The sequence below is a fragment of the Globicephala melas genome, chromosome 6 (genome assembly GCF_963455315.2).
Source record: "Globicephala melas chromosome 6, mGloMel1.2, whole genome shotgun sequence".
Lineage (NCBI taxonomy): Eukaryota > Metazoa > Chordata > Mammalia > Artiodactyla > Delphinidae > Globicephala > Globicephala melas.
This window is the reverse complement of record NC_083319.1, coordinates 89,121,515-89,136,523: the sequence shown is the minus strand read 5'-3', so window position 1 is coordinate 89,136,523 and position 15,009 is coordinate 89,121,515. Positions and strand designations below refer to the sequence as shown.

At 48.1% G+C, this 15,009-nt stretch overlaps 1 protein-coding gene across 2 annotated transcripts in view; it reads left to right on the top strand.

Moving 5' to 3' along the window:
- Positions 1 to 15,009, top strand: part of PHF2 (PHD finger protein 2) — a 95,242-nt gene that overhangs the window by 52,354 nt on the left and 27,879 nt on the right. For both annotated transcript variants that reach the window (XM_060301158.1, XM_060301157.1), the window contains exons 3-4: positions 3,717 to 3,831; positions 9,455 to 9,615. In XM_060301158.1, the coding sequence (XP_060157141.1) occupies positions 3,717 to 3,831; positions 9,455 to 9,615 (276 nt within the window). The remainder of the gene's footprint in view (positions 1 to 3,716; positions 3,832 to 9,454; positions 9,616 to 15,009) is intronic.

Here is a 15,009-nt window from a genome sequence, read left to right as displayed (position 1 = left end):
GGGGGCTCCCCAAGGCACAGGCTCATCCAGGGTGGCCCACATCATGGCTGGGAGGCAAGTTCTAAGGCCGGGTCTGTGTGGGGGAAGTGCCATGACCTTCTGGGGCTGGACCCCTGTAGTCCTTGTGGAGCGAGTCCTGTGGATCCAGTGGGCATAGAGGGAGGACACCAGCACAGGGTGAAAGCCCACCTCCAGCACCCCTGTTCTGTGAGTCGTGGCCAGCCAAGGGAGCCCAGCCCAGCCCCTTAGGAAGCTGGGTGAAGTGGGGTCTCACCTCTCCTTGACTTTTCTTGGGCCTCTCTTTGTGCCTGGCCTGTGCCCCATCATCACTAAGTGACCATGGGAGCTGTATTCATTTCGGCTCTTGTGCTCTGCCCTCCAGCGCATGTGGGCATGAGGTAAATGCATGAGAAGATGAAGAAGAAAAGGCCTGGTGGCTTCTGAACTTCCTAGGCATGAAGATTCTCAAGTTCCTGACTTACCCTCATACCCCTAGAAGTTGGCAGCACTGATGCTCACAACACAACTCCCCTAAACGACCCGATCCTCCTGGTAACTGCTTTGCAGCAGATACAGGAGGATGACTGTCACCCCGTGGCTTAACCTGAATTTCTGGCGCCTCATGAACCTCCAGGAAAGCTCAGGGCCTGGGAGAGACAAACAGGATGTGGACCCAGGTCCTGCATCTCGTGGCCCTGGGTGTGGGGTGGGGGGCTGATCAGGGCTGGGGCCGGGAGACAACCCCCTACCATATAGAGCTGAGTGCCTGGGTAGGCACTACCCTGGGAGGTGCTCAGGGAGGGTGGGGGGCAGGGCCACCTCTGTGAGCGCTGTTCTAGATCAGCAGACAGTGTGGGACTTCAGCCTGGCAGGACCTGGCAGCCCCTCCTTGGCTGTGTGTGTGTATGTGTGTCTTGCATGTGTGCACGTGTGTGTGCGTGCATATGTGATTTGTAAATTCTGTGAACCAGACTTCTTGTTGTTATTGAGGCCCGTGTGCCCATCAGGGACGAAGGCACTGATTTTAGCATCTTCCGCCAGTGTGCACTCCTAGATTGCCCATCACCCTTTATTTTACATGTGTGTGCCCTGACCAGAGCCTGTCTGTGACACACTGGTTGGTTTTTTCTGCTTGGATTCCAGTCACACCTTCCACAGTAAGGCCCCTCGATGACCCTGTGCCCCCTGGGGGCCACCTAAGCCCATGAGCCTGCCTCCTTTCCTTGCCCTGGCCTGGGTGAGGTTTGTGACGGGCACAGTGAGGTGGGGATGGCAGGGGGAGGACCAGAACAGGATAGAGTTGGGGAATGGAGCACCGTGATGGGATGGAGGCGGAGTTCCCAGGGTGAGCTGGGCCTGAGGCCATATCCCTCTAGCTTTGCGTGTCTTACCAGATCTCGGGGTTCTCTCCCCACGCTGTTGCCACCTGTCCCTTGGACTGATTTTGGTCTGTGACCCTCAGGCCCACAGGTTTACGCAATTCACAAATTTAGAGTGAGACCCAGGAGTCCCTGTGGGAACTCGGCAAGGTATCCTTACTGACACGAAGGCTCACGGGAAGCGGGTGACATGGCCCTTAAAGGGGTTCTGAATCCTGGTGTTGCCTCTTGTTAGCGCTATGACTGCTTAAGAGGTTACTTACTAATTTCTTACTTTCCTCCTGCCTGAGGCGGGTGTAGCTGTCACATCTTCCTGGTGGGATGAACCACGCTTAGGACGGTGGGCCGGGCTCTGGTGCTGATTGCCTTAGGGACACCTCTTGCCCCCATAACCCGGGGGGCCCACTGAGACCCACCAGCTTCCTGCTGTCTCCTGGGCACCTTGTCAGAGGGTGCCTTGGGCCACCATAGGCAGGAGAAGTCTCAGCCTCTGGGCTTAGGAGGGTCATGGGACCTGGGGAGGGAGGGAGCCCACCAGCCAGGGCTGCAGAGGGGTTCAAGGGTAGCCCCATGGAGCTCAGACCCTGCCTCACAGCTTCATCTTTGGCTGTGGTCCCAGCATACCCGCTCCAGCCACAGTATCAGGTGTATTCCAGCCTCTCCACGAGGTTCTTGGAGCTGCCCAGTCCCGAGTGAGGGCCTGGGAAGCCCAGGTGGCCCAGGACTGCCACTGGCCCCTGGTCAGCATGCACTTCTCAGGCCCAGCTCCTGGCAGGCAGTGGAGATGCTGCTTCTCTCTCCTGCTGCCCACTGCTCCCCTGCATGTCTGCTATCGCTGGGCCGCATGCCCCCTCCAAGACTTGGTTTCCCCACATGGCCTTCTGACACAGGGCACTCCATGCTCACGAGGAGCCTGGGAAGCCAGGACTAGCATTAATGGTGAAGCACAGAGATACCTAGTAACTTGCCTAGGGTCACATGACTACAAGATAGTTGGATCCCTTTGGATCTCCTGTCTGCCTGGTGCTGCCACCAGAAGTTCCAGCTCCAGACCTCCCTTCGTAGGATCTTGACAGATTTCCATAGTATCCACTCACACCTTGGTCTTGGAGACCAAGCATGATGTAAATATCACCTGTTGTAGGAGACAGTCTCAAGGAGCTATGACTTGATGAGACGGGGAAGGGGTGGCAGTTTGGAACAGAGGTCAGCTCAGCCACCACCCACCTAGCGCTTTCCCCTTCTTGCTTTAGGCAGGTCCTACTCAGGGGCAGTTGTCAGCTCCCTTCATCCCCACAACCACCGGGATGCAGGAGGACTGCAGCCCCCACCCTGTCCCCGTCTGTGAAGGACAGGCACCCTGAGGGCCCCACCAGGTCTCCCTCACCTCCAGTCTCATCACAGCCTGTTTCAAACCCTTCCAGGCAGCCCCCAGGGATGGTCTCCATGCCTGGCCCATCTTCACTCACCGAGTTATCTGTGGCTGCCCTGAATGGGGGCAAGGGTATCAAGGAAATAGCTTCCTTCCCTCTGGGGGCTCCAAGTCCAGTAGGGGCAAACGTTAGTGTGTATGCGTGTGCGCGTTTGTGCTTGCGTGTGTGTGTGTGTATGTGTGTGCTAGTGTGCACGTGCCTGTCCCAGTCCAGTAGGGGCATGTGTGCTTGTGTGTGGGTGCGCATGCATGTGAATGTGTGTGCACACATGTGTCACAGCCCAGTAGGGACAGGTGTGTATGCTCACTTGTAAAAAGTCCAAGGTGGGTGTGTCCAGTGCCCTTGGAGCATGTGTGACAATAGGACAGCCTGAGGGAGTGGGCAGGGGGTGGGGAGGGCAGAGGGCACAGCAGGTGACGCTGGCCTGCCCTGCCTGTGAGTTGTGGTCTGTCATGGCAGCAAAGGTCCCGGCAGGGAAGGACAGGGTTGGTGCTGTTTGAGGGCAAATCTGAGGGGAGGCCAGGTGGGAGGGGTCCTGAATAGTGAGCCTTGGTGGGACCTTCTCAGGAGGTGCCTCTGACGAGTTCTCAGCAGACTGAGTGCTGAGTGACATGGGGTCCCAGGAAGGCCCCAGCTTTCGGGTGCATCGTCTGAGCTGGCAGGTCGGGAGGTGAGGTGGGGGCTGTGACTCAAGGATGTGGAGGGTGGGGGCTCCTGACCATGTGACAACTTGGGGTCCTGAGAGGCAGGGGAGGCGGGGTGGGCCAGGGACAGGGAACCCCAAGTTCTTTGCCTCTGAGGGGTCTGAGTCTTGCGGCATTCACGGTGGCTGCCCTCCCGGCCGGGTCCCTGGAGGCAAGGGGAGGGGGCTGTGGGTGATGACCTGCCTCTTGTTCCCCCACAGTGAAAAAGAAGCGAACCTGGCACAAACATGGCCCGGGGCAGACTCCCGAAGTGAAGCCCGTGCAGAATGGCAGCCAGCTCTTCATCAAGGAGTTGCGGAGTCGGACCTTTCCCAGGTGAGCAGGTGGCAGCCTTTTCCTCTCCAGACTGCCTGCTCCCTCCGAGGTCTGGATACGTACCCCACCACTAGGGCTCCAGGGCCATGGGTTTCCCTCTGGGGGAGCAGCACAGTCCCCGAAATTCCAGGTGCTCCCGGCATGGGGGCTGATCTCTCCCTTCTCAGCACCTCCGAGGACAGTTTATGGGGACCCTCTTCACAGCCCGGGAGGGAAGGGACCTACCTCCCCCACCTGGTATGGGCCTTCCCATGGAACCTTCCTGAGAGAGAGGCTACCGTCCCCATTTTATGGACCAGGAGTGGGGACTGGCGTCCAGCCTGAGACCATCCTCTGGAGGTGGCAGGTCCTGGTGTCAAATGGCTGTGGGCTTTCCTCTGTGTCCATGGCCTGGTGGGGTGTCCCTAGGTCTTCTTAGAGCACACCCTCCCCCTGCGCAGCCTTGTCCTATATGAGGACCGAGGGCAGAGAGCAGGATCAGGGCCACAGGAAATGGTTTCTGGTGAGGGGGGCACCGTGACTGCATGGACGTGAGGTTGTACAGACAGCTGCTCTGGAACACCCTTGTCCCTTCACAGCTGGAAGACAGTTTCTGTTTGTCTGACAAAGTCTTTACAAAGTCTTTACTTCTTCTTCACTTTTGAAGGATAATTTGATGGACACAGAATTCTAAGTTGGTGGGTTTTTTCTTTTAACACTTTAAATGTCTCATCCCATGCTCGACTTGAGTGCATGGTTTCTGGTGAGAAATTCAGTGTAACTCTTAGCCTTGCTGCTCAGTGGGTAAGGTATTTTTCCTCTCTGGCTTCTTTTTTATTTTCTTTTTTTCCACCTTTATTGAGATATAGTTCATACACCATACAATCCGTCCATTTAAAGGGTACAGTACAGTGTATTCACAGCTCTGAACCACCACCAGTCAGTTTTAGAATGTTTCCATCACCTCAAAAAAAACCCTGTAGCTTTATCATCCTCATTCCTCCCCACTTCTCCCCAAAGTCCTATCACTAATCTGCTTTCTGTCACTGTAGCTTTGCCTATTCTGAACATTTCATCAAAATGAAATCGTATAATATGTGGCCTTTGTGACTGGCTTATTTCACTTAGCATAATGTCTTCAAGGTTCATCCAGGGTGTAGCAAGTGTCAGTGCTCCATTCCTTTTTTATGGCCGAATAATATTCCGTTGTATGTATAGACCACATTTTGTTTATCCATTCATCAGCTGATGGACATTTGGGTTATTTCTGATTTTGGGCTACTGTGAAGAATTCTACTATAAATGTTCTTGTAAAATATTTTGTTTGGACATATATTTTCATTTCTTTTAGGAGTAACTCAATATTTAATTGTTTGAGGAACTGCCAGACTGTTTTCTAAAATGGTTGTATCACTTTCCATTCCCACCAGCAGCGTCTGAAGGTTTCAATTCACCAGAACTTGTTATTATCTGACTTTTTTTTTTTTGGCTGCGTTGGGTCTTAGTTGCGGCACGTGGGATCTTTGTTGAGGCATGCAGGATCTTTGTTGAGGCATGTAGGATCTTTCGTTGAGAAGCACGGGCTTCTTTCTAGTTGTGGCATGTGGGCTTCTCTCTAGCGGGCTTTTCTCTAGTTGTGGCATGTGGGTTTTCTCTCTCTCGTTGAGGCGTGCGAGCTCAGTAGTTGTGGTGAGCCAGCTTAGTTGCTCCGCAGCATGTGGGATCTTAGCTCTCTGACCAGGGATCAAACCCCGCACCCCCTGAGTTGGAAGGCGGATTCTTTACTGGTGGACCACCAGGGAAGTCCCTTATCTGACTTCTTGATTCTACCTATCCTGTAGTTGTGAAGTGGTCTCTCACTGTGGTTTTAATTTGCATTTCCCTGATGACTAGTGATGTTGAGCATCTTTTCATGTTCTTGTTGGCCATTTGTCGTTTGCCCATTAAAAGTTTTTTTTTTGTCTTTTTATTATTGAATTGTAAGAGTTCTTTATGTATTTTAGATACAAGTCCCTTACCAGATATATGATGTGCAAATACTTTCTCCACTTTTGTGGGTTGTCTTTTCACTTTCTTGGTGTCTTTTGAAGCACAAAAGTTTTAAATTTTGATTAAGTCTAATTTATTTATTTTTTCTGTTGTTGCTTGTGCTTTTGTTTTAGACAAAAACAAACCATTGCCAAATTCAAGGTCATGATGATTTATGCCTATGTTTTCTTCTAAAAGTTTTATAGTTTTAGCTCTTATATTTATGTCTTTAACTCATTTTGAGTTAATTTTTGTATATGGTGTGAGGTAAAGGTCCAACTTCATTCCGTTGCATGTGGGTATCCAGTTCTCCCATGCACCATTTATTGAAATGCCTATTCTTTCGCCGTTGAATTATCTTGGTACCCTTGATGAAAAACAATTGACCATAGATGTTTGGGTTTATTTCTGGACCCTCAGTTCTGTTCCATTGATCCTTATGTCTCATATTATGCCAGTACCACACAATCTTGATTACTGTAGCTTTGTAGTGAAGTTTGAAATTGGGAAGTGCCCTCCAACTTTCTTCATTTTAAAGACTGTTTTGGTTATCTGGGTGCCTTGTATTTCATTCAGCATTCCAAGTTCAGCATGTCAGTTTCTGCAAAGTAGTCAGCTGGTATTTTGACAGGGATTGTGTGGAATCTGTAGATCAGTTTTCCATTATTTCTTGAATCCCACTCCTTCCTTCTAGATTTGGTTTCCTCCTTGTTGAATTTTATCCGTTAGTAGTTCTTTCAGAAAAGGCCTATAAAAATATTCTCTGTGTCTGAAAATATTTTGTCTTTATTCTTGCATGATTCTATTTTCTAAAATGGATCTAAAATTCTAGAGTAAAAGTTATTTTCCTTGAACTTTTTGGAAATACTATTTTGTTGTCTTTTGACATTTATTGTTACTGATATCAGTCTAGCCACTGGAGTTTTTGTTTTGTTTCATTTTCATTTTTGGTAAATAATCTGTTTATTTCTCTGAAAACTTTTGAGATTGTTTTCTCATTTTTAATATACTATAGGTATACTGCAGTGCTTCTAATGTGCATTTGTTTTTATTTATCCTGTTCAGGACTCAGTAAGTGCCTTTAATTTGAGGTGTCATATTTTATCGCAATTCTGAAAAATGTCCTGTTTTCTCTTTTAATAACACTTCTTCCCCCTTCTGTCTTATTTTTCAGATCTTTTCATCAAATTCACTGTTTTTTTTCAGCCAGCTACCATTTAATGTATCTACTGAGTTTTAAAAAATTTCAATCATCATATTTTTTTTTCTACAATTTCTATTCCTTTTTAGTGTTGCCTGTTCTTTTCCTCCTTCTCTGTTCTTTGCCTTATCCTCTCATTATCCCTTTGGATGTGTTTAATGTACTTGTCTTAAAATGGCCTTTTCAATTATCCTATTATCCTCAGTTCTTGGGATCTACTCTTCTGGGCAGATGAGGCTGCTGGCTCTCCCTCCTGGGGGTTCACCTCCTTCTGTGAGGTGTGATCTTCAGAGGGCATCATTCCCATGGCAGCCAGTCTGCCCTGGGCTCTGAGGTGTCCCTACAGGATGGTTTCGTGTTTGCCTCTTTTTTTTTTTTTTTGCTGTATGCGGGCCTCTTACCGCTGTGGCCTCTCCCGCTGCGGAGCACAGGCTCCGGACGCGCAGGCTCAGCGGCCATGGCTCACGGGCCCAGCCGCTCCACGGCATGTGGGATCTTCCTGGACTGGGGCGCGAACCTGTGTCCCCTGCATCGGCAGGCGGACTCTCAACCACTGCGCCACCAGGGAAGCCCTCGTGTTTGCCTCTTGCTGGGTCCTCATGGGTTTCACAGTTCCAGACCCAATCCATGGGTGTGAATTTGGAACTCTCACTAGTGAGACAAGAGCTTGGGATTCCAGTTTATCAAGGGCGACCTTCTACCTCTGGCTTGTAGCTTCCACAGCTGACTCTGTGCTGTCCCAGTACTCCCAGAGCTTCTCACAGCAGTTGCCCACCACACTACTTCTTCTTCCTCACCCTCCACTCACTCCTTCTGATTTATCCCTAACACTCTGTCACCATGGTATCAAACCCCAGGATCACTCTTCAGTCCTCACCTTAACTGACCCTTGTCAACATGTAGCAGTGGTGCAGTCCCCTCTCCTTGAGTCCTGTCCTCTGTAGAGACCATGCCACCATGCTCTGCTGGCTGTCCTTCCCTGCCCGGCCTCCTTCCCTGCTGACGACTCTCCATGAGGGATTCTGGGAACTCTGCTCGATCCCCACCATCTTTTTCCCTGGCCTCATAGATTGTCCCTTGGCCAGCAGCTCCTCAACTTCTTTCTGCAGCCACTAGTCCTTCTGAGCTCTTGACCTGTCTGTCCAACTGGTGCATCCACTGGCCAATCCCAACAAGTGTGTTCCAACTCAGCTCTGGATCTGCCCCCACCCCCATTCCTGCCCCACCTCCAGGCCTCAGTCAGTGGCCCTGGTCCCTTGGTTACTCAGGCCAGTCCCTTGGCCATTCACCTTTGCCTCCCCCTGTTCTCCCACCCCCATCTGATCTCCTGAGTCCACCACCTCCCTCTCACTGTCACCTTCTGGTCCAGGCACTGCATGCTGAGCCTCCTCCTCCGTGGTTGCCCTGCCCCACCCTGGTCCTGCTGCTATCCACTGTACATCCGCACAGCAGCCAGATGAATCTCTGACCGTCACTGCCCTTCTCAAGTTGTCCAGTGGCTCCCCAGTACTCTTGGCATGAGGTGGCCTGGCCCACCACCTCACCGACTTGGGTGCTTGCCCCCCCCCCGCCCCCAGCCCCCCAGGTCCTTCTTATTCCTCACACTTGCCACATCCTCCTCCCTCCAAGGCCTTTGCTGGTACATTCCTTCTACTCAGAGCCCTGCCCCTCTCACTCCTGCTCCCCAGGCTTCGACAGGCCCAGTCTGACACTGCTTCCTGCTGTCTCCACCACAGCACTGCTCTCAGCTGTGGGTTAATGGCCTTGCATGCTCATCTGATGAAAGCCCCTCTTCAGCGTCACCACACAGGGGTCTTTCCAACTGGGCCCCACAGGTCTCTGACGCCCAGGGCAGCATCCGACACACAGGGAGGCAGGAGAGCTGCTGACCACAGCATCCCAGCCCAGCCCTGGGTCCTGTGTTTGGCTTGTCCAGGGGGTAGGTTCTCTCTGTAAAGGGGTTTATCTCCATCTGCTATGTCCTTAGACCTACCCCCATGCAGGGGTCTGATCTCTGAGCACTTGAGAGGAATATTATCGAGTGGAGGGTGAGTGGAGAGCAAGGGAGGTGGGGGAGGGATCTCGCTCACATGTCTGGAGGCTCCCTCTGCCATAGTAAGAGGGATGGGTGCAGTGTGTCCCCATTCTCTACTCACCACGGCCCTGGACAGGTGCCCAGACCTCCTGGACCTCAAGGTTCCTGTCTGTGATGAGTGTGTGGGACCCTGTCATGTCTACCTTGTGGCTGCCCTGTGACCACTGAGTGTGGCACCATGACAGGTCCTCCTTCTGGGGCATGGGTGGTGTGTGCCTGGAGCTCAGGCTCCGTGTCTGCAGCCCTGAGGCCCTGTCCAGGCCTATCATGGAGGCTGGGACCTGGGCTTGATGTGACCCCTGACTTGTATTTCCCTGCAGCGCGGAAGACGTGGTGGCCCGCGTGACGGGCAACCAGCTCACGCTGGGCTACATGGAAGAGCATGGCTTCACCGAGCCCATCCTTGTCCCCAAGAAAGATGGGCTGGGCCTGGCGGTCCCAGCCCCCACCTTCTATGTCAGCGACGTCGAGAACTACGTGGGTAAGTGCCCTCTCCTGCAAGTGAGTTATGGGCTCCCTGAGCCAGGAGTCCCTGTATACGCTGCCTAGGCCCTGACTGTGTCTCAGAGCCATGTGAGCCAGTGTGACTCTGGGTCTCCTTGTTCCGTTCTGGGTGTTCTTCTTAGAATGAGACCCCATGCCCCAGCAAATGATGTGGGACCCAGGCCCCTTCCCTTCTCAGTTACTCTGCCCACAAAATGGGGGCTTCGTGGGGACCCCTGGGTTCTGCCAGCTATAGTACTGTTGGGCGCTAATGATAGTCATGCCTGGGAGGGCCCCAGCTGTGTTGTCCACAGTTCCTGATGTTCGTGCCATGTCCTCCTCAGCCTCTGCTGGGGCCAACCTGGGGGCTGACCTCCCTTGTCTGCCCTGGACACGCCGTCCCATGGCCCCAGGACTACCTCCTCTTCTGGATCCCTTTGGGTTCTAGCTGGTGCTATTGGCACCCTGTCTTGTGTTCCCTGGCAGCTCCCAGTGCTGTGGACACCCTCGGTCAGGACACCTCTGGGTGGATGAAGTGCTTGTATGTGCTGGGACATCATCTGGCACAGAGAGGCTAGCACGTGCTTGCAGTGACCTTGGCAGGGCTGGTGGCCTCACAGCCGTGGCTCTGAGGCCCTCATGGTTGCTGGGGATTGGGGTGTTCACAGGGATGCCTGGGTGGCCAGTGAGGAGAGGGGAGAGGAAAGACCCTGAAAAGGCAAATGCCCAGGCCAGCTCTGGCCACACACTGGGCAGGAGAGGGCACAGGTGCTGAAACCCTCAGACGAGTTGTTCCATCACTGAGCTCTTGACCCTCTGCATCTCTAAGGCTTATGAATGGGGGGCAGGGGGCAGATGGGTGTGAGGATTAAATGAGATCGTCTGTACAAGCCACACAGGAAGCCAGTGGCATTCCAGAGAACAGGGGGCGGGGTGGGAAACACGCCTTCTCTGGAGCCGAAGCCCACCAGGGGAGGCCCCAAGCCTGGCTGGCTTGTGGCAGGGAGGAAGAAGGGACTCATGTTTTCAGTCTGGGAATGACCACAGTCCAGGACTGTCTCTGCCATGTTGTAGCACCTGTAATAACAGTTAATAACTAGTGAGTGTCTACCAGGTGCCAGGCATTTTTCTAAGCTGTTTCTGCATAGGAGCTAGTGTTGTCCTGCTCACAACTCTGTCATCCAGGCCCCAGGCTCAGCCAGCTGCAAAGGGCAGGGCCAGGTCTGCCGCAGTTCCTGCCTCCCCCCAACCCCCCAACCAGTTGTGCTTACAGGAGTGGGAAGCAGCTTACTGAATAGGGGAGGAGACGGTCCAGAGGTTTCCATTGTAAATGTCTTTCTTTCACCTCTTAATTTTTTTATTATGCAACTTTTCATACACACACAAAATGAGAGAAATAAGCAGTGAACCCTCATGTACCCAGTACTGGTCACAAAACCCATCAGCTTTTGGCTGTGTTCCTGTCTCCCCAACTCCCCCCTCCCCCAAGTATTTGAAGGCAAGTCTCTGGTACATACATCATTTCGCCCATGAAAACTCCAGTACACAGCGCTAACAGACAGTTTAAATAAGTATATAATCACAGTTCCATCTTGCACTTTACGACACTAACAATAATTCCTTAAAATCACCTAAGGCCACCTAAATTCTCCCCAGTTGCCTCAAGAACACCTTTTTATATTTGGATGTTTGACTCTGAATCTAAACAAGACCACACACTACATTTGGGTTTGATGTCCCTTCAGTCTCTTCTGTAACAGCCCCCATCCCCTTTCCATTCCCTTGGTTTGTTGGAGAAATGGGGTTGTTAGTCCTGGAGAATCTTGCTTTTTTTTTCTTTTTTGAATTTTATTTTATTTATTTTTTTATACAGCAGGTTCTTACTAGTTATCTATTTAATACATATTAGTGTATATATGTCAATCCCAATCTCCCAATTCATACCACCACACACCCCAACGCCCTGCAACTTTCCCCCCTTGGTGTCCATATGTTTGTTCTCTACATCTGCGTCTCCATTTCTGCCCTGCAAACCAGTTCATCTATACCATTTTTCTAGGTTCCACATATATGCATTAATATACAATATTTGTTTTTCTCTTTCTGACTTACTTCACTCTGTATGACAGTCTCTAGATCCATCCACGTCTCTACAAATGACCCAATTTCGTTCCTTTTTATGGCTGAGTAATATTCCATTGTTTATATGTACAACATCTTCCTTATCCATTCATATGTCAATGGGCATTTAGGTTGCTTCCATGACCTGACTATTGTAAATAGTGCTGCAATGAACATTGGGGTGCATGTGTCTTTTTGAATTATGGTTTTCTCTGGGCATATGCCAAGTAGTGGGATTGCTGGTTCATATGGTAATTCTATTTTTAGTTTCTTAAGGTACCTCCATACTGTTCTCCATAGTGGCTGTATCAATTTACACTCCAACCAGCAGTGCAAGAGGGTTCCCTTTTCTCCATACTCTCTCCAGCATTTTTTGTTTGTAGATTTTCTGATGATGCCCATTCTAACTGGTGTGAGATGATACCTCATTGTAGTTTTGATTTGCATTTCTCTAATAATTAGTGATGTTGAGCATCTTTTCACGTGCTTCTTGGCCATCTGTATGTCTTCTTTGGAGAAATGTCTACTTAGGTCATCTGCCCATTTTTGGTTTGGGTTGTTTGTTTTTTTAATATTGAGCTGCATGAGCTGTTTATATATTTTGGAGATTAATCCTTTGTCCATTGATTCATTTGCAAATATTTTCTCCCATTCTGAGGTTTGTCTTTTCATCTTGTTTGTAGTTTCCTTTGCTTTGCAAAAGCTTTTAAGTTTAATTAGGTCCCATTTGTTTATTTTTGTTTTTATTTCCATCACTCTAGGAGGTGGGTCAAAAATGATCTTGCTGTAATTTTTGTCAAAGAGTGTTCTTCCTATGTTTTCCTCTAAGGGTTTTATAGTGTCCAGTCTTACATTTAGGTCTCTAATGCATTTTGAGTTTATTTTTGTGTATGGTGTTAGGGAGTGTTCTAATTTCATTCTTTTACATGTAGCTGTCCGGTTTTCCCGGCACCACTTATTGAAGAGACTGTCTTTTCTCCATTTTATATCCTTGCCTCCTTTGTCATAGATTAGTTGACCATAGGTGCATGGGTTTATCTCTGGGCTTTCTATCCTATTCCATTGATCTATATTTCTGTTTTTGTGCCAGTACTATATTGTCTTGATTACTGTAGCTTTGTAAGATAATCTGAAGTCAGGGAGTCTGAATCCTCCAGCTCCGTTTTTTTCCCTCAAGACTGCTTTGGCTATTCAGGGTCTTTTGTGTCTCTGTACAAATTTTAAGATTTTTTGTTCAAGTTCTGCAAAAAATGCCATTGGTAATTTGATAGGGATTGCACTGAAGCTGTAGACTGCTTTGGGCAGTATAGTCATTTTCACAATATTGATTCTTCCAATTCAAGAACATGGTATATCTCTCCATCTGTTTGTATCATCTTTAATTTCTTTCATCAGTGTCTTATAGTTTTCTGCATACAGGTCTTTTGTCTCCTTAGGTAGGTTTATTCCTAGGTATTTTATTCTTTTAGTTGCAGTGGTAAATGGGAGTGTTTCCTTAATTTCTCTTTCAGATTTTTCATCATTAGTGTATAGGAATGTGAGCGATTTCTGTGCATTAATTTTGTATCCTGCTACTTTACCAAATTCATTGATTAACTCTAGTAGTTTTCTGGTGGCATCTTTAGGATTCTCTATGTACAGTATCATGTCATCTGCAAACAGTGACAGTTTTACTTCTGCTTTTCCAATTTGTATTCCTTTTATTTCTTTTTCTTTGATTGCCGTGGCTAGGACTTCCAAAACTATGTTGAATAATAGTGGTGAGAATGGACATCCTTGTCTTGTTCTGATCTTAGAGGAAATGCTTTCAGTTTTTCACCATTGAGAATGATGTTTGCTGTGGGTTTGTTGTATATGGCGTTTATTAAGTTGAGGTAGGTTCCCTCTGTGCCCACTTTCTGGAGAATTTTTATCATAAATGGGTATTGAATTTTGTCAAAAGCTTTTTCTGCATCTATTGAGATGATCATATGGTTTTTGTTCTTCAATTTGTTAATATGGTGTATCACATTGATTGATTTGCATATATTGAAGAATCCTCGCATCCCTGGGATAAACCCCACTTGATCATGGTGTATGATCCTTTTAATGTGTTGTTGGATTCTGTTTGCTGGTATTTTGTTGAGGATTTTTGTATCTATATTCATCAGTGATATTGGTCTGTAATTTTCTTTTTTTTGTAGTATCTTAGTCTGGTTTTGGTATCAGGGTGATGGTGGCCTCATACAGTGAGTTTGGGAGTGTTCCTTCCTCTGCAATTTTTTGGAAGAGTTGGAGAAGGATGGGTGTTAGCTCTTCTCTAAATGTTTGATAGAATTCACCTGTGAAGCCATCTGGTCCTGGACTTTTGTTTGTTGGAAGATTTTTAATCACAGTTTCAATTTCATTAGTTGTGATTGGTCTATTCATATTTTCTATTTCTTCCTGGTTCAGTCTTGGAAGGTTTTACCTTTCTAACAATTTGTCCATTTCTTCCAGGTTGTCCATTTTATTGGCATAGAGTAGCTTGTAGTAGTCTCTTAGGATGCTTTGTATTTCTGCAGTGTCTGTTGTAACTTCTCCTTTTTCATTTCTAATTTTATTGATTTGAGTCCTCTCCCTCTTTTTCTTGATGAGTCTGGCTAATGGTTTATCAATTATGTTTACCTTTGCAAAGAACGAGCTTTTAGTTTTATTTATCTTTTCTATTGTTTTCTTTGTTTCTATTTCATTTATTTCTGCTCTGATCTTTATGATTTCTTTCCTTCTACTAACTTTGGGTTTTGTTTGTTCTTTCTCTGGTTCCTTTAGGTGTAAGGTTAGATTGTTTATTTGAGATTTTCCTTGTTTCTTGAGGTAGGCTTGTATAGCTATAAACTTCCCTCTTAGAACTGCTTTTGCTGCATCCCATACGTTTTGGATCATCGTGTTTTCATTGTCATTTGTTTTGAGGTATTTTTTGATTTCCTCTTTGATTTCTTCAGTGATCTCTTGGTTATTTAGTAACATATTGTTTAGCCTCCACGTGTTTGTGTTTTTTACTTTTTTTTCCCTGTATTTGATTTCTAATCTCATAGTGTTGTGGTCAGAAAAGATGCTGGATATGATTTCAATTTTCTTAAATTTACTGAGGCTTGATTTGTGACCCAAGATGTGATCTATCCTGGAGAATGTTCCATGTGCACTTGAGAAGAAAGTGTAATTTGCTGTTTTCAGATGGAATGTCGTATAAATATCAATTAAATCTGTCTGGTCTATTGTGTCATTTAAAGCTTGTGTTTCCTTATTAATT